At 50.3% G+C, this 23,745-nt stretch overlaps 2 protein-coding genes across 6 annotated transcripts; both read right to left on the minus strand.

Annotated features, from left to right (window-relative positions):
* Window positions 1-553: 553 nt before the first annotated feature.
* Window positions 554-21,130, minus strand: NUTF2 (nuclear transport factor 2). 5 transcript variants are annotated; one of them, XM_025426582.3, is made up of 6 exons: window positions 18,179-18,295; window positions 15,458-15,521; window positions 6,488-6,615; window positions 4,069-4,140; window positions 3,888-3,986; window positions 554-1,092 (listed from the first exon to the last, which is right to left on the minus strand). In XM_025426582.3, exons 3-6 carry the CDS (start codon window positions 6,584-6,586, stop codon window positions 979-981), a joined length of 384 nt encoding a protein of 127 aa, XP_025282367.1. In that variant the 5' UTR covers window positions 6,587-6,615; window positions 15,458-15,521; window positions 18,179-18,295; the 3' UTR covers window positions 554-978. The 5 variants fall into 5 exon arrangements, with proteins under 5 accessions (XP_025282367.1, XP_048965621.1, XP_025282365.1 ...); XM_049109664.1 differs by lacking the exons at window positions 15,458-15,521; window positions 18,179-18,295 and adding an exon at window positions 20,992-21,130; XM_025426580.3 differs by lacking the exon at window positions 15,458-15,521 and having other exon boundaries at window positions 18,179-18,335.
* THAP11 (THAP domain containing 11) lies at window positions 20,653-22,755 on the minus strand. Its single transcript, XM_025426577.3, has one exon. It carries the CDS (start codon window positions 22,302-22,304, stop codon window positions 21,372-21,374), a length of 933 nt encoding a protein of 310 aa, XP_025282362.1. The 5' UTR covers window positions 22,305-22,755; the 3' UTR covers window positions 20,653-21,371.
* Between the last annotated feature and the right edge of the window lie 990 nt (window positions 22,756-23,745).

Raw genomic sequence — 23,745 nt, forward strand, 5'->3', positions numbered from 1 at the left:
AATAGCTCTAAACTGGGCCTGGCTCTGTGGGCAAGGATATCCAAAGCAGGTAGTACAAAACCTGAGCTGCCCTCTGCTTGGCTTGGGGTTTATGGGGTACCCTGGATGTGATCCTGACTGTTCTGGGGTAGAACAGGACCCTCTCCCTCAAACTTTTGCTCATTTTATACATGGTAGTTTTGCTGAGCCCTCAGTCTGGAGCACCTGAACCTGATGAGTCCCTTTCAATGGGATTCTAGATCATCTCTACTACCAGAGCCCTGATCCTACCCCACGTAGGAGTCATCAGAACTGACTAGAGAGTGCAAGGGAAGCCTCAGGCTTGGCCTTGAGCTCTGTCTGCAGCTCGGTTTTCCAAAACCAGGGGGCTGAGGTGGGGAATACTATGCCCTAGGGCTTCTGGGAGGAGCTAGCTGGGAGTGCTACTTCAGCAGTTTTCTCTTTGCAACAGGTATTGCTCAGTTGGGGAAGAGGTGGGACGGTGGGACATGAGAGAGCCAATGGGGCAGGGTGGTTACTGATGCCCAGCCAACTATTAAACTAATTAAAACAATTTAAACTGTTAAGAAAATTTTTGTGGTTTTATTATATCATGAGCCATTGAAACATCCGAACAAATCAATATCTGGGCGGTCAATATCTGGGCGGTGAGGCAGCTGCTTTCTCCTTCACTTCTTTGGGTTACTAGAGCAACTTGTCAGTAGATTAAAAAAAAAAAAAAAAAAAAAAGACAACCTTTTGCATTACTTAAGTCTTTCCAAGGCATGCGCTGGTACAACACAAACTTCTCCTGTCAGATGCAACTATTCTAGCATCCAAACATCATGCACAACACCTCGGTAGTAGCAGCGCACTGCGCCCGCTCCCACCGTGGCCCTGCTCATTTGTGTATGATATTTGGAGCATCTGGAGGAGTGTGAATAGTTATCAGGAAGAGGAGGGAGGAGGAAACAGCATGAGTGCCTGGCTGGGAAGAGGTCAGCCGAAGTTGTGCAGGGCAAGCCTGAACATGTCATTGGTGCAAACCCAAGCATCATTGATGTTCTTTAATAGGAACATCTGGTGGAACCCCATGATGGGGTCTTCATCAGCCTGTGAAGAGAAAGAAAATGATTCAGTTAGTGGGCCAAGGAATAGGAAGGTAGTCCAGTGACAGGGGGACAGGACAAACAATACTGACTTGGGGATCAGACTCTACTGTCTTGGACTCCAATTCCAATATGGCGAAGGGATACTTGTGAATGTGAACTGATACAATGTACTGGACACAGAGGGGCTATGGATGGCAGCTCGCACTGCTGCATACACTTAAGCCGCAGAACAGGTCACCAGTTAGCTACTACAACAGAGCAGAGAACACACCTGCTCTGAGCCCATGTCTCTAGGCACAGTGATCAATTTAAAAGACTTCTGCACTGCTCACCACATAACAGTATCTAAAAACGAAACAATCTTAGTGTCTGATTATGCCAGTTACCCAATTAGGAGAAACTACTGCTAATACTGACTGTGACCAGGAAGGTGAGAAAAGGCTCAAAACGGAGTTCACACTGTGATCACAGCTCTATAGAACAAAAACAAAGCAATATCACTAGTTGATGTTTCCTGTCACGTCATATATAACATTTGCAATGAGAATAAAAGGCAAGACATCCTCAGCCAAACTGCAAAAGACCAGGATGAAGCCTAGTTAGGGGAGGAGCCCAGTTAACCAGCACTGTCTCTAACATGGCTGGGTTTTCTGGGCATCATCAGCAAGAAGGCAAATCAATCTTTTGGGGATTCTATGTTGGACAGAAACACCAGAATGAGCCTGAAGCCAGGTACGAATGGGCAATGATGACTGACGCTAGCCTGAAAGTGGGTATTGAGTCCCCTGGAAGAGACCTCTTCACTCTCAAGGGCCTGAGTACCAACTCTGGGCAGGGCATGTTGGACAGGCAGGAAAAACTGACAAGAAAGTCCAGGCCAGAAGGCAGGTCCTCTGGGTCCATGGCAGAGACCTAAGGGCCCCCCTCTTTCTGCCCTTGTACTTGACTCAGGAGACCTCACCTAGCCTAGGGAGCCTTCAGAGCCCCACCATGACACGGGCCCAGGAGATGAGGACCTTGTCAAAGGGCAACCAATTTGTCCCAGTTTGGGAATGCGGAGAGACTTATTTGGAAACTAAGAATCTGGCTTCAGTCTGCTGGAGCACAACAGGTGGGAGTTCCTGGGAGAGTTCTTGAGGAACTGAACTGAAGGCTTTGAAGAGGACATCTCTTGAGAAGAAGAAAGGAAAATGCAAAGAGAAGCAGAAGTTCCAGGAATCTGCTTTGCTTAGCAGGTGGAGGAGCCAGCAGCCAGCTCAGGGAGTGGCAGCATGGACTCCCACAGGTGACTGCGACTCAGTACCCAGCTGGCCAATCCAGGGCCAGCTGCCTGCAAAAAGCCCACCTACACCTCAGGGCAATACAAAGGCCCAGTAGCTTGGCACCACAGCTCCAGCCTGCTCCTTTATCTCTTGTCCCTTTTCCAAAAAGGCTCTAGACCAGGGGATCCCTGGGTGGCGCAGCGGTTTGGCGCCTGCCTTTGGCCCAGGGCGCGATCCTGGAGACCCGGGATCGAATCCCACATCGGGCTCCCGGTGCACGGAGCATGCTTCTCCCTCTGCCTATGTCTCTGCCTCTCTCTCTCTCTCACTGTGTGCCTATCATAAATAAATAAAATAGGGATCCCTGGGTGGCGCAGCGGTTTGGCGCCTGCCTTTGGCCCAGGGCGCGATCCTGGAAACCCGGGATCGAATCCCACATCAGGCTCCCGGTGCATGGAGCCTGCTTCTCCCTCTGCCTGTGTCTCTGCCTCTCTCTCTCTTTCTCTCTCTCTCTCTGTGACTATCATAAAAATAAATAAATAAATAAATAAATAAATAAATAAATAAATAAATAAATAAAAATAAATAAAAAATAAAATTAAAAAAAGGCTCTAGACCAGTACTTTGCAATAGTACTTTCTGTAATAACAGAAATAGTCTATGTCTGGGGGCACCTGGGTGGCTTAGTCGGTTAAGTGTCCAACTCGTGACTTCTGCTCAGGTCATGATCTCAGGGTTATGATATAGAGCCCTGTGTCAGGCTCTGTGCTCAGTGGGGAGTATGCTCAAGATTCTCTCTCTTCCTCTGCCCATCCCCCCACCTGCACATGCTCATGCTCTCAAATAAATAAATCTTAAAAAAAAAATTCTATGTCTGCGCTGTCCAATAGGCAGCCACAAGGACAGACTATGAGGACTTGAAACATGGCTAGTTCAACTGAGAAACTCCATTTTAACTTTATTTCATTGTTATTAATATAATTTAAAAATCACCATTAAAATTAAAACATTTAAAAAATATGACTAGGGATCCCTGGGTGGCGCAGCGGTTTGGCGCCTGCCTTTGGCCCAGGGCGCGATCCTGGAGACCCGGGATCGAATCCCACGTCGGGCTCCCGGTGCATGCAGCCTGCTTCTCCCTCTGCCTGTGTCTCTGCCTCTCTCTCTCTCTCTGTGTGACTATCATAAATAAAAATTAAAAAAAAAAAAAAAAAAAAGCATACGGGAGAAAATCTTTCTTTAAAATAAAATAAATAAAAAAAATAAAAAATATGACTAGCAGTTATTGTATTGAATTGCACAGCTCTAGATGCTTTGATAAGCAGGTCACATCACAGAAAAGGCAGGGGTGCAGGGTTCTCCTCTGCCTGCCCATTCCTCCCTACCACCACTATTTTTTTTTTTTAATTTTCCATCTTTACCGTTTTTTAAAAAGATTTATTTATTTATTTAATCAGAGGGAGAGAGAGACGCAGAGACACAGGCAGAGGGAGAAGCACCTACCACCACTATTAAGAGGCAGCAGTACTATTACCTTGAGCTGGCCCACTACCATGCTGATGATGCAGCTATCTGGCGTGGGCTGATGGTCCTGTGCCGTGATGCTGTGCTGGATTTTCTGGAACGGAAGGCTCTGCAAAAAAAAAGAATGGGTTATGCTGTGGCCAGTAGGGCAGGGAAGAAGCTACTTAAACATGGCCCTGGCCCTTACTTACAGACAACTTCTCCACAATGGCAGCTTTCCCCTGGAACTGCTGTCCTTCCCACGTAAGGCATGATGCATCAATCTGAAAACCAGAAAACACAGGGGCAGGGCCTTGTTTCAGAAAAATGAGTTCAAACTTTAGTTTCCTTGCCTGTAAAGAAGGGAACTCAAAGCAGCTTCCATACTCTGCACTATTAACATCCTCTTTAATTATACCCTATCTTCCCCAAAATACAAGAGGGGTAGAACTCAAAGTGCTTCTGCTACTTACCAGCTTAACATTTGGCAAGTTACTTATTTTTCTGAGTCTGTTTCCTGATCATTATTTATTTATTTACTTATATTATTTTTTTCTTTTAAAGATTTATTTATTCATGAGAGATACACAGACAGAGAGAGGCAGAGACACAGGCAGAGGGAGAAGCAGGCTCTACACAGGGAGCACAACGTGGGACTCAATCCCAGGTTTCAAGGATCACACCCTGGGCTGAAGGTGGCGCTAAACCGCTGAGCCACCCAGGCTGCCCTTACTTGTATTATTTTTAAAGATTTTATTTATTTATTTGAGAAAGAGATAGAGTTCAAGCACGAGCAGGGGGGAGGGACAGAGGGAGAGGGAGAAGCAGGTCTCTCGCTGAGCAGGGAGCCTGATGCAGGGCTCAATTCCCAAACCACAAGATCATGACCCAACCAGAAGGCAGACACTTAATTGAGCCATCCAGGCACCCACTTCTTGATCTTTAAAAAGGGATATGTAAGGTGCCTGGGTAGCTCATTCCAATGGGCATCCAACTCTTGATTTCGGCTCAGGTTACAGTCTTGGGGTTGTGGGATTGAGCCCCACATCAGGCTCGGAGCTCAGCATGGACTCTGCTTGGGATTCTCTGTCTCCCTCTCCCCCAACTCTGCCTCTCAAATAAATAAATAAATCTTTAAAAAGGGAGTGGGGGGCAGGGGACATGTGCTGAGGATTATATGAAATGACATAAAGCACACTTTTAGGACCTTGCTAATAACTCCCTTCTCTAGGTCAGGACTGCTTTAATTGATTTTAAGAAGCAATGAGACAGACGTATCAAGATCCTAGAGTCAGGATCCCTGGGTGGCTCAGCAGTTGAGTGCCTGCCTTCGGCCCGGGGCGTGATCCTGGGGTCCTGGGATTGAGTCCCGTGTCGGCTCCCTGCAAGGAGCCTGCTTCTCCCTCTGCCTGTGTCTCTGCTTCTCTCTCTGTGTCTCTCACGAATAAATAGAATCTTAAAAAAAAAAAAAAGATCCTAGAGTCAGATCAGTTGAAGTTTTTAAAATTCTCTATGATGACAACCAAATAATTCATGTGCTGAATTTAGTTTTCCACTGGTAAGATCCTTTTCTTTTCTTCAGACTTGACCCTGACTTTTTGGAGAGACACACAGGGCTTTGCCCACAGTCAGGCTCTGAGGCTATGTTGGATCGCTCCTATCACTTCCATTCTGGGCAGACCTGGTAGGCATGTCCCAATTGATCACATTTCTGTGATTGAATCTTGGGCAGGGTCAGATACAAATAATTCCTGATGTATATGAACATCATTAAAATAGCACCAAATAATGCCTGCCTAAAAGGATTTCTTAAAAGACACACCAGCCTTCCTGGGGTACTTGAGTGGCTCAGTTGGCTAAGTGTCTGCCTTCAGCTCAGGTCATGATCTCATTCATGCATGCGTGCACTCTCTCAAATAATAAATAAAATCTTAAAACAACAATTACAACAACAACAACAACAAGACATACCAGCCCCCCTGGGCTAACCCCATTTGTTTACCATGAGCATCCAGGGGCTTTTGGTCCCCAAAAGGAAGCTGGGCCTAGGGCCTCCAAGGAGTGCTCAGCTTTGTACTGATGATGCTCACAGCTGCTGCCTCCACAGAGCACCACAAGCCCCAGCATCTGCCTGCTCTGGCCCACTCTGGAATCAGAGGCACTCCCAGGACAATGGAATGGCAAGCCTAGAACACCCTGCCAAGGACACCAGGATCCCTACTCTTACAGAAGATGACAGAAGGGAACATGTATGTAGACCAGGTAGTTGGGCTAGGCCTCAGGTAACCTGTCCCATGGACAGAAACTCAGAAAGATATAGTCAAGGGGCACCAGGGTGGCTCAGCAGTTGAGTGTCTACCTTGGACTCAGGTTGTGATCCCAGGGTCCTGGGATTGAGTCCCCCATCAGGTTCCTCGCAGGAAGCCTGCATCTCCCTCTGCCTATATCTCTACCTCCCTCTCTGTGTCTCTCATGAATAAATTTAAAAAATCATATAATATATATATATGTATATAAAAGGATATAGTCAAATCCCGTAAGGGCTGCTAGAATTTGTGAACTGACACCCTAGCCCAATTATCTGAAATGATCCCCTGGGGTCCCATTCAGGCCCTAGAGCTGAAGACTTACATAAATTGCGCCTAGTTGGGTTCTGTCGTTATCAAATAACTGGTAGTAATGCTGAATGAAGCTGGATCCAATCTGCTCCCAAATTGGCTTGTCTCCCATTCTGGAGTGTCACCCGGCCTTGTTGAGACCTGCAAGATCAGCAAAACAGAGAGGCAAGTGTTGGTACCAAAGGAGCAGGAGGTGGCCAGTTTCTGTTTCTTCACCAACCCTACCCTTCTTGGCCTCCTGGAGCAGAGAGAGTCCTTGGCTGAAGTGTGTTCTCCCAGGGAACATACAGAGGCCCAGGTTAACTGGTAGGAGGCCCCTTCCAATACAGACCAGTGCAGGGAGCCCAGAGGTAGACCAGACTGAGCTTCTCCTTTGAGGAGCTCTGAATGATGAAATGAAGGGGTGCCAGAGATGTGAAGCACACAGGATGGGAGCTGAGGGTGGAGCCAAGACAAAGGAAAGTCATAGCAAGTCCTTCAATGCCCAATGGCAGGGTGTGGCCTTCAAGGAGGAACTCACACCACTCTCCCACATCTTTTCATTTGATCCTCTCAACAACCTGCAAGGCCAGAGTTACTACTATTCTTCCCATTTTAGAGGTCAGAAACTACAGATATCTGTATGTGAAGTATCTTCTATTGCAGTCCTCAGCCCCATCAATACTGTCCCAGGGCTGTACTGGCAGGTGGAAGAAGATCCAGCGAGGGAGTGGGAGATGGCTCCTCAATGCCTCACTGGAAATAAAAGAGTAAGTGACTCTTTATTTTAGTCCTTTATTTGACCTTCCGTTTTAGTCTTAAGGGAGCAGTTTACTTCTTTGAGCACAGGTAACATCTCTTCATTTCTTCATTCCTACTCACTTCAGAGCTGAGGACACAGGAGTTCCAAATATCAGAGAGTAATACTGAGGGGTACAGGGAAGACAAACGGAGGCTATGAGGAGGAAATATGTCATCTCTTCACACCCCTCATCCCAGCACTGCCTCTATTGGAAGGGGCTGCCCCTCTCTGGTCTCTGAGGGGGGAAAGGAGACACCCTACCAGCTAGAAACATCACAGCTCCAAGGGTGTAAACTGGGGCAAACTCAAGCCCCAGATGAGAGCCACTCTGGCTTTGTTAACCACCCTCCCTCCCCCTAGGAAGCCCACATCTCACTGAAGGATTCCATGACAGCAGAATATCGTATATGGTTCTGCAGTTGGGTCTGACTACCTCCCCATCTCCTGATAACAGGACTCTGAACCAAAGCGGTGAGGAGCTGGGTTCAACCCTGGCAGACAACCATTAACAGTGGTGGAATCTGATGCAAGTCACTGCCCTAAGAAGGGCCTCAGCTTCCTCCTCTGCAAAGGGGTGGAACCCTGATGTTGCCAGTGGTTGTAAAGCCTCACGAAAGGAACCTGCTAGTTCACTCCAGTCCCTATGACCTCACCCAAGGCCAGAGGAGCCAGCTGGGATGGATAGTGTAGGGGGGCAGTGGCTTATCCCCAATCCAGCCAATCTCCTAGCCTATGACCTATACTCCAGCCAATGAAGGGCCAGGAAGATGAGCCAGCTTTATTTTAGGTCCCATAGGAGGTGGTGGCACTAAAAATAGGAGCTCAGTACTGGGATGACTAAGAAATGTCCAAGAAAAGTCTAAAACAAGCAGAAGAGAAAGCCTGGACCTGGTCACGCCTGCTACACAGGAACACAAGGTGTGTCCCAGTTTATACTCTGCCAAGAAACAAATCAACAAGTGGGAAAAGCATAGAATCAACAGCTAGGCTCAGCTGCTGTCTTGGTCACATTTCCAAGGGGTCAGACTGTGGCTATAGTCATTCCCCATCTCTGCCCCTTCCACCCTAGTAGTATTCACTCTGTTTGGCTCACTCACTGTGGCCCAGCCCTACAGTACCTTACCCCAAGATGTCTTGCTCAGCCCCCAAGAGCTCTGGGGCAAGGGGAAAGCTGGAGGAATGGACAAGGGCCATCTCTCCCTCTGTCCTCAGCAAGATTGGGCAGCCCTCAGGGAAGGTCTTAGAAAAAGAGTATGCCGATTAGAAAAAACAAGCCAGTGTTTGGGTGCATGAAAAGAGATAAGGGCAGGAAACCAGAAAGCTGAAGATGGAGGGTGACAGGAAAAAAGGCTAAATAAAAGCTGATTCAAAGACAAGAAAAGTGGGGTGCCTGGGTGGCTCAGTGGTTGAGCATCTGCCTTTGGCTAAGGTCATGGTCCTAGGGTCCTGGGATTGAGTCATCAGGCTCCCCACAGGAGCCTGCTCCTCCCTCTGCCTATGTTTCTGCCTCTCTCTGTGTCTCTCATGAATAAATAAAATCTTAAAAAACAAAACAAAACACCAAAGACAAGAAAAGTGGTGCCATGTTGTAGGGCAGTGACGCAGAGGAAATGCGGGAGTGTTTTTTTTCCCTTTTTCAATATTGTTCTTAAGGTGTGATAACTTGCCAATATTAAAACTACTTGGCAGAAGTAGCGGTAGAGTGAAGAGGGTGGAGGGATAAAGGGACAGAAGAGCACTCTAGTTTAGTGGAGCAGGGTAGGGCAAAGTCAGCTTTCCTAAGGAATGAGATTGCTCAGGGGCTCCCAGAAAGTTGTAAGTAGGAATCTTCAAAACTATTTGGGTTGAGGTCTTTTCCAAGAAGTGTCCCTGAAGCCAATACCAACCTTGTTGGCCTGCTTGACTCTGATGTGTTTACTGCCACGTAGTCATCATAATAACCATGTGGTCAGATCCCACTGTCATCCCACTTCACAGGTGGGAAAACTAAGGTTCAGCAATTTGTCTTGACCCAAGTCCAGTGGCAAGTAAGTACACCAGGACTGATACTAGGTCTCCTGATCAAAGCCAATGCTTTCTTTCTGCTAACTTTGTCCCTCTGTTCTAAATGACAAAGCTGGCCATTTCCCTTCTCTACAACGGCCTCACTTCTGGATTAAACCCTGAAGCTCCACAGGTGGCCAACCACACCTGTCCATGTGTCCCTACCACTCTCTCCTACCTTCATCCAGCTCCACATACAAACAGACCAGAACTTGCTGAGGGCTTGCTCACTGGTTTTCACCCCACTCCTACCCCATGAATCGCCCTGCTGGTATGTCCTCCCTCTCATCTGCCTGGTCAGTTCCTAATCTTCTCTCAAGTCACTGTTCAGACTCCATCTATTTGGGTCCTCCTTCCCAAACTCAAATGTTGACCCCAACCCCACATACAAAACTGTATCAATAGAGCCAGGGCCAGCTCCTCTGCCTAAACACGGTAGCTCTGGGCTAGGAGGGTTCCAGCCTGTTTCTTGCTATACCCACTCCACCCCACCCAATCCCTGAGCACAGAGCATGGCTCAGCTAACCACAGGATTTACAGTTTCTAACTCCAAACCTCCTACAAAGCTTTCAACTCATGGCGGGGAGGCAGCATTCCTGTATCCAGAAAAAGAAGAGGGGAGCAAAGTGCTCCCCTATCCCCATGCAACACAGGGAGGGGTCTGGGCCAGCCTGGGAGGATGTTCCCCAGGATGGCTAGCAAGCCCTGACCTTGTTTCTAATACATATACTATAGAAAGAACAATCTGAAAAGAAAAATGCCAAGGCTCAGAAGCAGCCTCACATCAGATTGGGGACTGACCTTCATGACAGCGTCTCCTACAGTTCTTCCAAGAGGGCTGCTGACCACACCATCTCCTGCTTCACCCCAACAGTCCACAGGCTGACTGAGGCCAGGCTCCTCGAGGAGCAGAAATGACCTTAATGACCTCTTGCCCACTGAGCATCAGCCTTCACTGACCTTTAGGTCTCTGTGGGTGCAAAGACCCTCTAAGAATGTCTCAAAACCTGGAGCCTTCTCCCAATAAATCTACACAGAGGTAGAGATGCCCCAGCCTTGTGAATAATTTCAAGTTGTTCACACTCTCTGAGGTTCAGTCATAGACCCCAAGTTAAAACCTCTCGCCCAGTAGATGCCATTAGACAACAGAAAAATTTCATTTTTATCCTCAAATTCTGGGTCATTGTTTCCAGTGACCAAACTTAAATAGCAGTGTCTAGCTGATAACATATCATTTTCACTAATGTGCATTAGACACAGAAATGTGCTAAGAGCTTTATGTGCATTTGCTCCTAACACCCCATGAGTCAACTCCCACAATATACTTAAGCAAAATGAAGCTCAGAAAGGTTAGCTAACTCACTCAAGGCCATGAGCCTAGTGGATGGTGGAACTAGATGGAACCAAGTTTAGCGGACTACTCCAGGGCCAAGCCCCCCAGAGACAGTAGGTCAGAATTTAAAAATGAGCATATCACACCAGTGACAGAGGTGCTTCTGGGCATGAACAACTGAAGCCCTGACCTCTAAACTCCACTTCCTCAGAGGGGCAAGACAGGCCTGAACCACGGCCTCTGTCTCTAAACAAAGGCACCAGGCAAATTCCCACACCAAACCTAACAATAGGGATTTTCATGGGGGATGATCTCACAGTTTTCCCAAACCTGCAAAGTCACAGCTCAGTCCTACCATCTCAGCAAATCAGAAATAGATCCTGGCTTAGCTAGGCCTGGGGCAGGGATGGGGGGGGGGGGGGGGCAAGGGTAATGGGGAACAAGATGCTACAAACTCCAGGGATGCCCGGGTGGCTCAATGGTTGGGCACCTGCCTTCAGCTCAGGGAGTGATCCCAGAGTCCCAGGATCAAGTCCCGCATCGGGCTCCTTGCATGGAGCTTGCTTCTCCTTCTGCCTCTGTCTCTGCCTCTCTCTTTCTCTGTGTCTCTCATGAATAAATAAATAAAATCTTAAAAGGAAAAAAAAAAGGTGCTACAAACTCCAGAATGATAGACAGAAAGACTCATACTTGTCTTTTTTGGGGCACCTATCATCAAGGCCTGCAGCGAATGTCAAGCAGATATGCCAAGCTCTAGTAGGATCCTTGAAATCAGTATCAACCATGGCCATTAATTACCCTAACATGCCCTATGGCCCTCCAGTGACTTCTCTTCCCATTCCCACTAACAAAGTTTCAATCACTTAGCCTGCCTTCAAGGCCCCTGGGTGACCTGCACTCCTGGCTGTCCAACTTCATCTCCTGCCACCCTGTCCCCCGTCCTCTACAGCCGGTCAGGGCATTTCCCTGTTTCTGGAACATGCTGAGCCTATTCTCACCCAGGGGCTTTGTAACTGTTTATCCTTCTACTTGGATCACTATTCTCCCTAGATCTTCATGTATCTGGCTCCTTGTCACATATGTGTCCGCTCAAATGTCACCTCCTCACAGACACTGACCACTCAGTCTAAAGGAACTGCTCAGCTACTCATTTCATCATCTTGTTGTGTTTTTTTATTATTTTATTTATTTATTTATTTATTTATGATAGTCACAGAGAGAGAGAGAGAGAGAGAAGCAGAGACACAGGCAGACGGAGGAGCAGGCTCCATGCACCGGGAGCCCGACGTGGGATTCGATCCCGGGTATCCAGGAACCGCTGGATACCGCTGCGCCACCCAGGGATCCCCTTTGTTTTGTTTTCTTAGCGCTTATTGCTGCATGAAATAGTCACACTTCACTTATTTATGATCTGCCTCCCTGACCTAAGCAGCCTGTTCCCATAGTCCCTGGCCTAGCCCTTCTCTGGAGGAGTGAATTCTGGGCAAACCCTGCTAAATTTAAGTGGCCAAGTGACCCACTTCCCCTCCACCTCCACCTTCTGTCCAAGTCATCAGGAGACAACCCTTTTTCATCAGTCATGTCTGTCTGAGGGTGTGGCAAGTGAGGCTTGGCCCAACCCCCACTCTTTCCTCAAAGTTCTGGTCACCTGAGGGGCAGCTATGGCTCAACAGCAGGCACACAACCACACCCTCAAGGTCTGGCCTCTAGCCTACTCCTCCTTTCCCTCATTGTATGACCCCCTGACCCCGTCTCCTAGGAGTCAGGTCCAAAGTGAAGCCCCAGGTCAAGAACTAGAAAAAGGGTGGTTACCTCAGCCTCCTGCAAGGATATCACATCAGGGAGCAGCCTCCACCCAGGACTGGCAACCGCCTAGACCACCAATCTCCTGCCTCAAGTCTAGAGAGCAAGCAGCCGAGGCCTGGTGCCTGAATGGCTGCCCAGGACAGAATCTCTTCCTGGGTCAGACCTGAGATTTAGGTGCCCCCAGCACCCTGAGGGCCCTTTCCTCCTCTTCTGCCTGGAGGAAGGATCCAGAGCTTTCAGGGTACCCTGGCTGGCTCAGGAGTTGAATCCTGAGACCTGCATTCTGGTCTCTCTGATCTATACTCGGTCCCTGAGGAGCCCCCCTTTCCCAAATCACTCAGAAATCTCTGGGGCCCCATCCCAGCCAGCTCCCATCCATGAACTGAATCCTGGGCTATGAAATCGCTGATGGGGTATATATGAACTTGGCTCCCCAGTTGGGCCTGAAGCCCCTAAGTGACCACCTCCATGGTCTGCTATGACCATGCCTGCCTGGCCAATACCATCATGAGACTCTGAGACTGAGGTGAGCAGAAAAAAGGGATGAATCCGTACAGAGTCCCCAGGGTGCTGAATGGAATGCCTTCTTCTGTGACCCAAACAGTTACATGTGTTCTCTCATTTAAGCCTCACAGCTGTAAAGTTAGTATGATTATCATCATTTTCTAGATGAGGAAACCAAAATTCCATGAGTGTAAGAAAGAATTCAAGACCACATATGGCCACTGGCATAGGCATTATAATGTCCACTAAACTGGGCTAAACTGGAACAGCTGAGAGCCAATGTCAAATAGTGGGAAGTGTAGAGGTAACAAATGAGGTGGCGAGGAAAGGAGCCTAGGCCTTTTCTTGCTCTCCAAAATGAGCAAGTTCTGTCCCTCTCAGGACAGAAAGCCCCTGAGTGCATGCTCAGCTGGTCAAAGCAGGACTACACCATAGAGACAAGTGAGAACTCGCATTCACCTAGGTCTAAAACCACTTCTGGGAGTGGAACCAACGTCTCCTCACAGAGACATAACTCCAGGGGGCAGCAGTCTCTGCCCTGGTGAGACCCACTGGCTCTGACGAAGTATCAGAGATTCTAAGAAGCAATCATTCCAGAATATCCCCAGTTTACTGAAGCAAGCAGTCATGAGTTCCCAGATACCTCAAACACACCCTTCTCATGAGAAGGAGGTTCTCCTTCTCTGGGGTAGGCCCCTCTCTAGTCTCAGGGCTTAGAACAGAACAGGTACCAGCAACATATAAGGAGTAAGGCCCAAGGCAGTAAAAGAAATTTCTCAGCCATAGCAGGTCAGCTGGTGGTGGAAGCCCTGGGGCCAGTGAGCACAGCCACCTCCCAGTTCTCTAGTGTTCTTCCTGGGCAACCAAGACCCTTCCACAGTCATAGCCAGACCTGAACAAAGGATTCTTCCCAGAAGACACATTCCAGCTGTTAGGGAGGTAAAGGGGAAGGTGCTACATGGACCTGGTATCTGGGATGCTGACCAAAACAATCGTATCACATGGGCCTGGAAGTCACTCCAGATGTAACCTACACACTGCTGCCTCTCTCAGGGAGGGAATCAAGAATTCCTGTCACATTTGGTCAAGGCAAGAAGTCTCAAAGCTGGGAAAGGGGTAGCCAGTTCAAACCCAACTCCAAACACAAAATCTCAAATGGCGCATCAGAAAAAAATTAAATAAGGCATCTGGTGGCTCAGTCGGTTAAGCACCTGCCTTCAGCTCAGGTCATGATCCCAGGGTCCTAGGCTCAAGAACCCCCACCCCCCAATCGGGCTCCCTGGTCAGTGGGGAGCCTACTTCTCCCTGTCTCTCTCTGCCTCTCACTGCTTGTTCTTGCTCACTCTTCTTCTTTCTCAGTCAATTAAAAAAAAAAATTTAAGATTGATTGATTGATTGATTTATGATAGACAGAGAGAGAGAGAGAGAGAAAGAGGGGCAGAGACACTGGAGGAGGGAGGAGCAGGCTCCATGCAGGGAGCCCGACGTGGGACTCGATCCCGGGACTCCAGGATCGCGCCCTAGGCCAAAGGCAGGTGCTAAACCGCTGAGCCATCCAGGGATCCCCAATAAATAAATATTTTTTTAAAAAAAGAAGAAATTGGGCATCCTTGGTGCCCTGTGTCTGTGTCTGCCTGTGTCTCTGCCTCTCTCTCTGGGTCTCTCGTGAATAAATAAATCTTTAAAATAAACAAATAAGGGATCCCTGGGTGGCTCAGCGGTTTAGCATCTGCGTTCAGCCCAGGGCATGATCTTGGAATTCTGGGATTGAGTCCCACATCGGGCTCCCTGCATGGAGCCTGCTTCTCCCTCTGCCTGTGTCTCTACCTCTCTCTGTCATGAATAAATAAATAAAATCTTTAAAAAAAATAAAATAAACAAATAATAAAAAAATTTAAAAAGAATAAATTAAATGTAAAAAAAGCAAAAAAAAAAAAAAAACCCCATGAGGAGGTTCAGCTCAACAACACCAGGCCATGAGAAATCCTGCTCAACTTTCAATGTCCATCCTGTGGAAAAGATTTTGGATCCACTCCCCTCTCTCTGAAAGGACTATTCCCTTTCATCTCTGGGGGAGAGCAGCTCTGTGTCTCACTCTGGGAAGATGTCCTGATAGGTACCACACTTGAATAAAGGTGACCTGAGAGGGTCTCAGTGAAAGGGGCAGAAGCCACCGACTATACAACGCTGGTGAGATTCCCAGACACTGGGAGCATACCCAGCAGGGACCCCCGGGAGACTAAGAGCAAGCTGTAGATGACAGCAGCTAGACTCAACAGCCACAGCAATTTGGAATGGTGACAGCACTGCTCCGAAAACCCCAGACCTTCCTGTGCCCACTACGGGAAGTATACCTTGCTCTATAGTTCCTGGCAGGAAGTGGAGAGGAGAGTGAGCTCATTAATAGCCTTTCTTCTTCAGTGCTCTCATCATTCCAAAGCCCCCTTTTCTGCACAGTGCCAAGAGCCCCAATAGGTCCCTTCAACTCAGGCCTAGGTACATAATAGCAACGTTACCTCCTTTCCCCAGCACCAGGACTGGGTAGGATTCATTCTTCTACCTTCAGCCTCAGTCCAGAACCTGACACACAGAAAAGGCCAAAGAATGGTTGCTGAAAAATAATCATTGTTGGGAAAGGAAAAGAAAAAAATCCAAGCAAGATACTAATCCTCCAGTAAAGGAATCCCATAATTTTTAAATGCAAGGGTCTTCTAGTTCTAAAATTTGACAAACTGTGTCACTCTTAAATCATTCATGCCACCCCAACCCAACTGCAAAGAGAGCAGAATAAAGATGTGGCTTGGAGAGAAGTACATTCCAGGTCACTAAAGGACCTAATTTTGAGCTTTTTGAGAACCCAGGCACCCTCACACTCTGCCATGCTTATGCAGCTACATCTTGACTACCCCATGCCAGACCCCACTTCCTAGTCAGCCCTACATGAATAGACTGCAGACAGATTCTAAAGAAACTCAAGATTCTCCTCTTATCTCCGAGATAGATGGCCTGCCAAGTTCCAGAAAGGTCAAGGACTTCTCAGGGTCAGGATGCCTACCAATAGCTAGCTAAACCCAGACACAGAAGTTATAGAAAACTTCTAGGGTTGGAATGAGAGAGAGAGAGAGAGAGACCTGAATGCCTCCTACTCCTGACACTGCAGGCAGTGGTGAAGACACAGTATGGAGAAGGAACAGTATCTTTTTGACCTTGAAGGGAAATCATTGTCATTAAGTCACCTAAGGCCTTGGAATGTGCAAACTAATCCACAACTATAAGCCTAGTTCACCCAAAACCTGTGTCCTAGACAGAGCCAATCCTGACAATCTAGAGAGGGTCCTGAAACAACTGCTTCTACTACTAAGAGATTCCCTCACAGTAATCCTACGTGTGTCCTGTGGGTAGTCCCTCCTTGTTGCCCATCTCCACTAGCAAGTCAGATCCTCCTGAATCTGCTAAATGAACGTGACTTCCATGTGCTTATGGGCCAGAATGTGGACTAGGACATTTGAGCTCAGAGAGAAGGGAAGTGCTGGTTAGAAGATATAGACAGATCTTCACTTGTCCTCCTTAACCAGGGAGAATAACTAGAAAGAGCAGGAAAACTTCCACGGCTAGAGCCCAATGACTAGAGAAACATTACCTGGGGAAATACTCAAGGAGAAAAAAAAAGTCCAAGAATGGCAGCTTTCTGCATCATGGGCCTAACTCAACTTTCCTAGGAGACATGCTTGCTGCTGAAGCCAGGACTGCAGAAACTTAGCTGCTTCTTTAATCCTTGCAAGTACTATGGCTCAGAAGTTGTACTGGGTCAGAGGAATCAAGACTAGACAAGCTGTTTCTTCCCCAAATCCCTTTGTCGTCTCTGGACTGGTCCCTTAATCAATAGTCAATCAGAAATGCCTTTACAAAGCCTGTCAGAGAACTACTCTAAGGTTAGATACTCTTCTCCCAGGACTCAAAGGGGTCACTGGAGCCTTCACTGAAGGCAATTTCCCAAGGTACATTCAGTCTCCTGCCTGTACATAGGTTACTGTAGCTGTGGGAAGTGAGCAAGTAAGTGAGAGAAGCCTGACTTTCTGCAGCTTTTAGCTCTAGTTCTCCTACCCAGGCCAGGGTTCAGAAGGGCCCCACAAAGTCTGAATCTGAGCCCCACAGCCCAAATGTGCCTCCCCACCAATGTGGCTTCAAACTCAGTCTCTTGTTTGGCACTGGCTTCATGGACCTCAGACCTGGATTCTACTTTCCCCTCCACTAAATCCCACCTTATCACCACCATTCTCCTGGAATCATTCTCTGTAGGAAGAGGGCAGATGACTCTGGCAAGGGCAGATGTGAGGATTAGGCTGTGATGGAGAAGGTCTAATAAAGCGTTGGGGGCTCACACATCCAACTTCACCTCCTTGGCTTCCTTTCTCCCCTCCTCCACTAACAGGGCCGGCCAACCCACCCACAGCTGGGGCCTGGTCCCCGATAGAAGGGCGGGGTCTGAGCCTACCAGTCCGGAGCCGCTTCATCGCATCAGGCCAGATCCTCCAGGCTGGCGGGGGATGAAGTCCCATGTGGAACCCCCTCCCGCCCGAGATTCCCTGACCCTGCCCTCCACGCAGGAACCTACGCATCAGTTCCAGAGTGGGAGATTGGGAGATAGGTTTTGTGCACTCCCGATGGGCAGACAAGCAGGGGAGAATTCACCTACATCCTAGCCTGGCTATGGTCGGGAACCGGGTTGAGAGTCCTATAATCCCGGGCTGCGGCAGGAAAGCGCCCTTACCCAATGCTGATTCCAGAACGGGCCGGGTGGCGCTTGCCCATCCCCGGATCCATCGCTGGCGGGTGGCAGGACGTGGGGCTGGGGTCGTCCCGCTAGCCTGCCTGCAGAGCTTGCGGGACTCGGGCAGGCCGGGCTAGGCCAGACGGGGCGGGGCCCGGAGAGCCCCATCCGGGTGGTCTGGACCAGAGAGTAAAAGGCCCGGCCACCGCGCAGTCCGGTGCACCCGCCATGGACACGATGGGGCCAGAGAGGCGCCTGGCTGTCTCTCTGTGTTCCCCCCGGCCGCCGCCTCAGAGGACCGGCGGGAGGCGGAGCCGCGCGCGACACATGGCCCCGTCCCCGCGCGGCTTCGGGCCGCCGGTGGGGGGGGGGGGGCGCCCGGAGACTGGCAGCGGAGGCACGAGCGGCCCAGAGCGCGGCTCCAGCGGCCCAGCTCCCGCCCCGGCGCGCTCGCCCCGACACTCACCCGAGGGGCTGGCACGATGGCGGCAGCGGCGGCGGCGGCAACCCAGCGCGGTCTGCGACCGACTGTCCCTTCCCCCCTGCCTTCCCTCGCCACCCCGCTGCACTCTGGGAAACGCAGTCCCCCCCGAGTTCCTTCCTGGCATAGGTGCGCCAGGAGAAAACTACAGTTCCCGTTGTGCTATGCGCCGAGGACCAGCCACGGCCCGCAGCGCGGGAGGTGAGGCTAAGCCGGGGAGGGAGGCTGCCAGGGCGAGCCCCTGAGAATTGTGGTCTAGCGGAAGCCTCTGGAACACCCGAGATTGGCGCCAGACAAGGGTCAGGGCTCAATTGTCGCCAGGTCTCAGCTGGTCTGGCCCCACCCAGGTCGCGCGGTGGTTTGGAGCAGGCCCCGCCTCCGTGGGAGTCCGGCTTGGCCCCAAGCAGGCCCAGCCGCCCCTCCCTGGGCCCCTAGGCTGTTTCCGCTCCCGAATCCTCCTCCCCTTTGGTGCTCTAGCTGCCACCCGCCACCCCCCCCACACACACTTTGGAACGGTGCTCTAAAGCCAGCCAGGGCGGAACCCAAAGTTTTGCTGTCCCAACATTCACGAGCCTTGTGAGGCTCAAAGCAGGTTTCGAGCAGTCGAGGCTTTCCTTTCCGCTGGAGATTCAAATGCTCAAGTGGGACTCTGCTGGATTACTCTTACACTTGTACAGTTGGGGTCTCCAAAACATTCTCATAAGTTTTTTGTTGTTTTTATTTTTGCCCCAGTCAGGGTAGCCAAGAATTTCATAAAAGAGAACTGGCTAACCTAAACTTTTCCCGTGATTTAAGTGACCAGATTGTCAATAATCTCTGTCCCATCCTTGTCCTTTCATCACCCGTTTTAGTTGTTTCCTGGGCAATGCAAACATTTGAGGTAAGGCCTGTGTCTAAGTTAGGCCTGTTGGGGAAATGCTCTGCAGCTAACTCATGTGGACCACAGGTAAAGGAAATATCCTGGCAGCTCCATGCTTTCCCTCCTGGACAGAGATCCCAGTATTCCTCTTCTTCCATAAATCTTGCTCCTTCACCAATATGCACACACACATTCACTTGCTGGGCATGGCTGGTAAGACCAGGCCAAGTTTCTGTTTGTTAAATCCCAGGTCTGCACTACTTTGCCTGACTAGATTCTTATTTCTTAGAACTCTCCACTGTCCTATTTGTGGTGAATTTGAGCCTTCCCTTGTTCTAAACTGTCATCCCACCACCACTACCCCCACCCCCAAGAAGCCAAGACACTGGATATGTTGTATACACATACCCTCCAGAGCCCTGGCCAGAGCTTGGCCCTCACCTGTCCTGCAAATGCTGCTAAGAGGTCCAAGTGAGCCATAGCACAAACAGTGAGCCTTCAACAAGGAGCTAGGATACACTAAACAGCATAGACTGAGCCTGAGAAAGCTCTCACTCCCTAGTGGAGAGTGGGGGACATGTGAGAGACTGGCTTGTTAGCTGCTCACAATGGGCTTCAGTCCCCACTAGTCTGGAAGGGCAATGCTGCCCTTCCACCACCTTATTTATGATTAGCCAGAACTAATGCTAGGAACAGAGGTCCAATCCCTTCTCCAACTACGCACCTGTACAACCTCTACTCTACCCCTCTCCCCCACCAGAGACTTGATTCTCAAGGCAGTGCCAAGGGGCCAAGAGGAAAGCAGAGATTAGAGAAACATTTGTCATTTCAGTTCACAGATAAAAGGAAAGCCCCCAGGGAAGTGGCTTTTCCTAAGGTAACAGAGAAGGGAGTCATGTTTTATGGAGTCCAAGAAGTGTCCATTTGTGCCTGAACACCCATCGTAAATAGGGCTGGCTTTAAAGGTAGCCTTTCCTCATTGGCTTTGAGCTAAATTACTTGAATCTACAGATAAAAATGTCACCACACCCCTACAATATCTAATCTACATAATAGAAACAGGCAAGAAAATGAGTCAAGAGATCACAAATCCCAACTCCTCCACAATACAAATGTACCAAGGCCAAGGTATCTATAATTCTTATGCATGCAGGAGGCATGGCTGGCTCCAGCTGTGGTCTTCACTAATTTAAGTAACTGCAAGCCCATGTATGCCACTGTACTAGGCTTAAAATGGTAAGTGAAATTCAACCACAGCTGAAAATACCTGAGGAATTCAAAATCCTCAAAAGAAGTAGCAGTCACAATTCAGTTTAGTTCTCAGTTGTCCCTTCCCCTAACCCACAAACTGGGACGGTTTGGGGCAGTTTCCAAACTCTTTGGAGTCCGCTGGGCCAAGAACTCTGTAAGAACCTTGTATGAGGCCAGGGTCCATGTGCTCAGGGCCCCTTTATGAACAACATGGTCACTGAAGCATTTCTACCCTCAGGATCAGCCTGGTCCTTGAGACCTAAAGCAGAGGCCTGTTGGGAGGCCTATCTTCCCAAGTTTCGGGAATATGGAAATGAGTCTTTATAAAAATAAAATAGCAAAACCCAAATTAAAACCTTACTTTCTGTTTAATTCGTTTTGCCAAACAAACACAGTGAAAACTTTAGTCTGACTAATTGTACAGAAAATAGAATTTTTAACCAGTAGCAAACATAACAGGATAAACCTAAGTCTCTGGCAAGCTGGATCTTAATCAGCAGGTCACCTATATCCCCTTGTAGATGGCCTCCTGGGGAAGGAGGTCCTTGTAGGCAGAAGCACAGATCTGCCAGTCCCCATCAGAATCACAGGCTGCACCTGGGAAGGAAAAGCACGAAAAGGAGGAGAACTGATGTTACTTGTATCTCTTATCACTACACACAGAAGAGTTGTCTCAATGCTGGCCAACCTCAACGTGTTGTCTTCCCAAACCCATAGTCTTGGACATCCGACCTACATCCTGAGTGGGTAATTTTCAGGTTCAGTGGTTCTGAAGCCTCTGCTTAACCAGAACCTGCAACATAAACTGGGGATCAGGTGGGGAGTGGGGGGACAAAGTCGTAACTGCTGGTGTCACCTGTGCAGAGTCTGAGGTACCAGACTTCAGGACCTTGCTTTATGAGAAAACAAGAGAGGGTGCCAGGTCACCAGCCAAAAAGTCCAGCTGCCCTAAGCTTCAGTACTGTCAACCAATGCCCCCAGGAGTATAGGGGAGTTCAATAGCTGCGGCCTAAGGTCCCTCCAGGCTGACAGGGGTCCAGGAGTCCAGCAAGCCGAAAGGGAACCCATTCACATTCCGTGCTTCTTTCGGATGACCGCCATGGCCAGCAGCCGATCCTTCTCACGGAGTTCTTCTCGTAGCTTGGCCTCGGTGAGACGCAGGTGGCGGATGCTGCCTTTCATCTCCTTCATCTTCACCTCCATCAGCGCCAGGATGTCCCGCTGCTCGTTCAACTTGCGCAGGAGCTCCTCCTCCGTGGTGCCTGACGACAACGAGTATGAGTGATCGGAGCCAGTATCAGGGAAGCCCTCTTCCCCCACCACCACCAACTGGGGGCCCATAGGGCACTCTGCGGCCTCCAGCCCTGCTGTAGCAGCCTCTAGCTCCGACGCGGCGGCTGCAGCGGCTGCGCCCTCTGCAGCGGCGAACTCCACTTGCACGGTCAGGTCGATAGGTTTCACGTCTTCGCCGGAGGGAGTGGTGGGCGCTGGGGTCACGGACCCCGGAGCCTGACTGCTGTCTACAGCGGCCTGAAGGGTGAGGAGCACAGCAGCAGAAGCAGATACCAGGTTCGGCTGCAGCTGGGAGGCCTGGGCAGTGGATGCTGATGGCGACGGCTGCTGCTGCTGCTGCTGTTGTTGTTGCTGCTGCTGCTGCTGCTGTTGTTGTTGTTGCTGCTGCTGCTGCTGCTGCCTGCGGCGGGCGGCTGCAGCCCCCGCGGGTCTTCGTGCTACTTTGCGCTCGTTGACGCCGCGCAGCGGGAAGATGGTGGGGACGCGCACCGTGTAGGTCTTGCGGCCGCCCTGGAAGTGGACGCTGCAGAGACGGTGGCCCGTGGTGGGCTGGAAGGTGGAGAAGCACCCACTGACGCCAGCACGGGACACGTTCTTGAGCCACAGGCGCCGCAGTTCAGCGTCCTTGGGAAACGTGTAGAAGTGCAGCGCCTTGTCCCGGTGCGAGTTGTTGTAGCAGCCCGGCACGCAGCACGTAAAGCCTGGCATGGCTGCGCCGCGCGGCTTGGCCCGGCCCGGCCCACCGGCCTCCTGAGCCCTTCGACGGCCCGGTCGGTCAGCCGCCGCCCGCCCCTCGACGGGCGGCGCCGCGCGGGGCCTTAGGCGGCTTCCCACTACTGCCGCCCGGCGCGGCCGGCCTGGCCCGGCGCCCCGTGCCCAGAATACGCTTCCCGCCGGCCCGCGCTGCGCCGGCCGCCCGCCTGCGCTCCGGAGTCGGCCCCGGGGACGCCGCGAAGGACCGCCTGGAAAGGAGGACTACGCCCCCCACAATGCACCGCGCCAGAAGCTGCTCACTTCCGGAGCGGGGGTGTGATTATTCCGGGCGCTTTCCAGGGCACCGTGACGGCCCACGCAGAACAGATTCTTACCCCCACCCGGCTTATCCCCGGCCGACTATAGAAGCGTATTCGGTTGGAACGCTGTGGCCTGGACCGCCCTTCACAAGGACCCGGAATCCTGATGGGAGGGGGGCGAGCGGCGGGCGGCGGGCAGCGCGCGCCTCTACAGTGCGCAAGCGCCTTGGGCCTTTGCCCACGGAAACTACAAATCCCTCAATGCCTTGCGCTGAACTCAGCGGCTGCGGCCTGGAGCGCCGCCTAAGGGAGAGGTGGGATTACAGGAGCCTAGGATTTGGGTGAGGTTGTGTGTCCCCCGGAAGCGTTTCCCCAGTCCTGCGGGCTGTGCATGGATGGCATTCCTGCGGCGACTGGATGGGAGACCAGGGCTTCAGTGCCCAGAAAGACCTCAGGAGCCCCTTTTTCTGCGTTGAGGACCCCCTCTAATTCAGCCGCTACTTGAGTTGACTGATTTAAACAGTCATCAGTAGGTACCTACTGTGTGGAGGGTACGGTGCAGTGAGCTGGGAACCTTGCAGAAGTTCCACTGACCAGGCCTGACTACCTAGAGGGACGAGGGTCCGATTTTTGGGTAATAGATGTGAATATACCCGAATGGATGTTTAAACACAGACATAAGTGCTATGAACTAATGAACAGGACAAAGGAAAAAATTGGAGGCAGAGGCCAAGGAAGAAAAAATGGTGAAAAACTTGAGTGGGGAGTATGTGGTCCTCAGGAAAGAACTAGGCTCTTTCCTTAAAAAGCCTGGAAAAGGGCAGGTGGGGTAGCTGAAGCAATGAAAGATACCAACCTGGGCTAAATTAAAAGATTGGGGTTTTAATTCTGGGAGACGAGACTGGGAGCTGTTGAATTGTTGAACCCGAGAATGGACAAAATTTGTATTGTAACAAGATACCTCCCATTCCCCACTTCCGTGGAGAAAATGTTCTAAAGGGCAAGAAAAGCTGTGGAAAAACTCGGGGAAGGCCAGGCAGTTCTGGGGAATTACCTGCAAGCTAGCCCTTCTTTACTGAGTTCCCCCTTTCTCCCACTGCTTGCCTTCCTCCACCCTTTCTCCAGACCCCTCCTCA

Source organism: Canis lupus, chromosome 5, assembly GCF_003254725.2.
Source record: "Canis lupus dingo isolate Sandy chromosome 5, ASM325472v2, whole genome shotgun sequence".
Classification (NCBI taxonomy): Eukaryota; Metazoa; Chordata; class Mammalia; order Carnivora; family Canidae; genus Canis; species Canis lupus.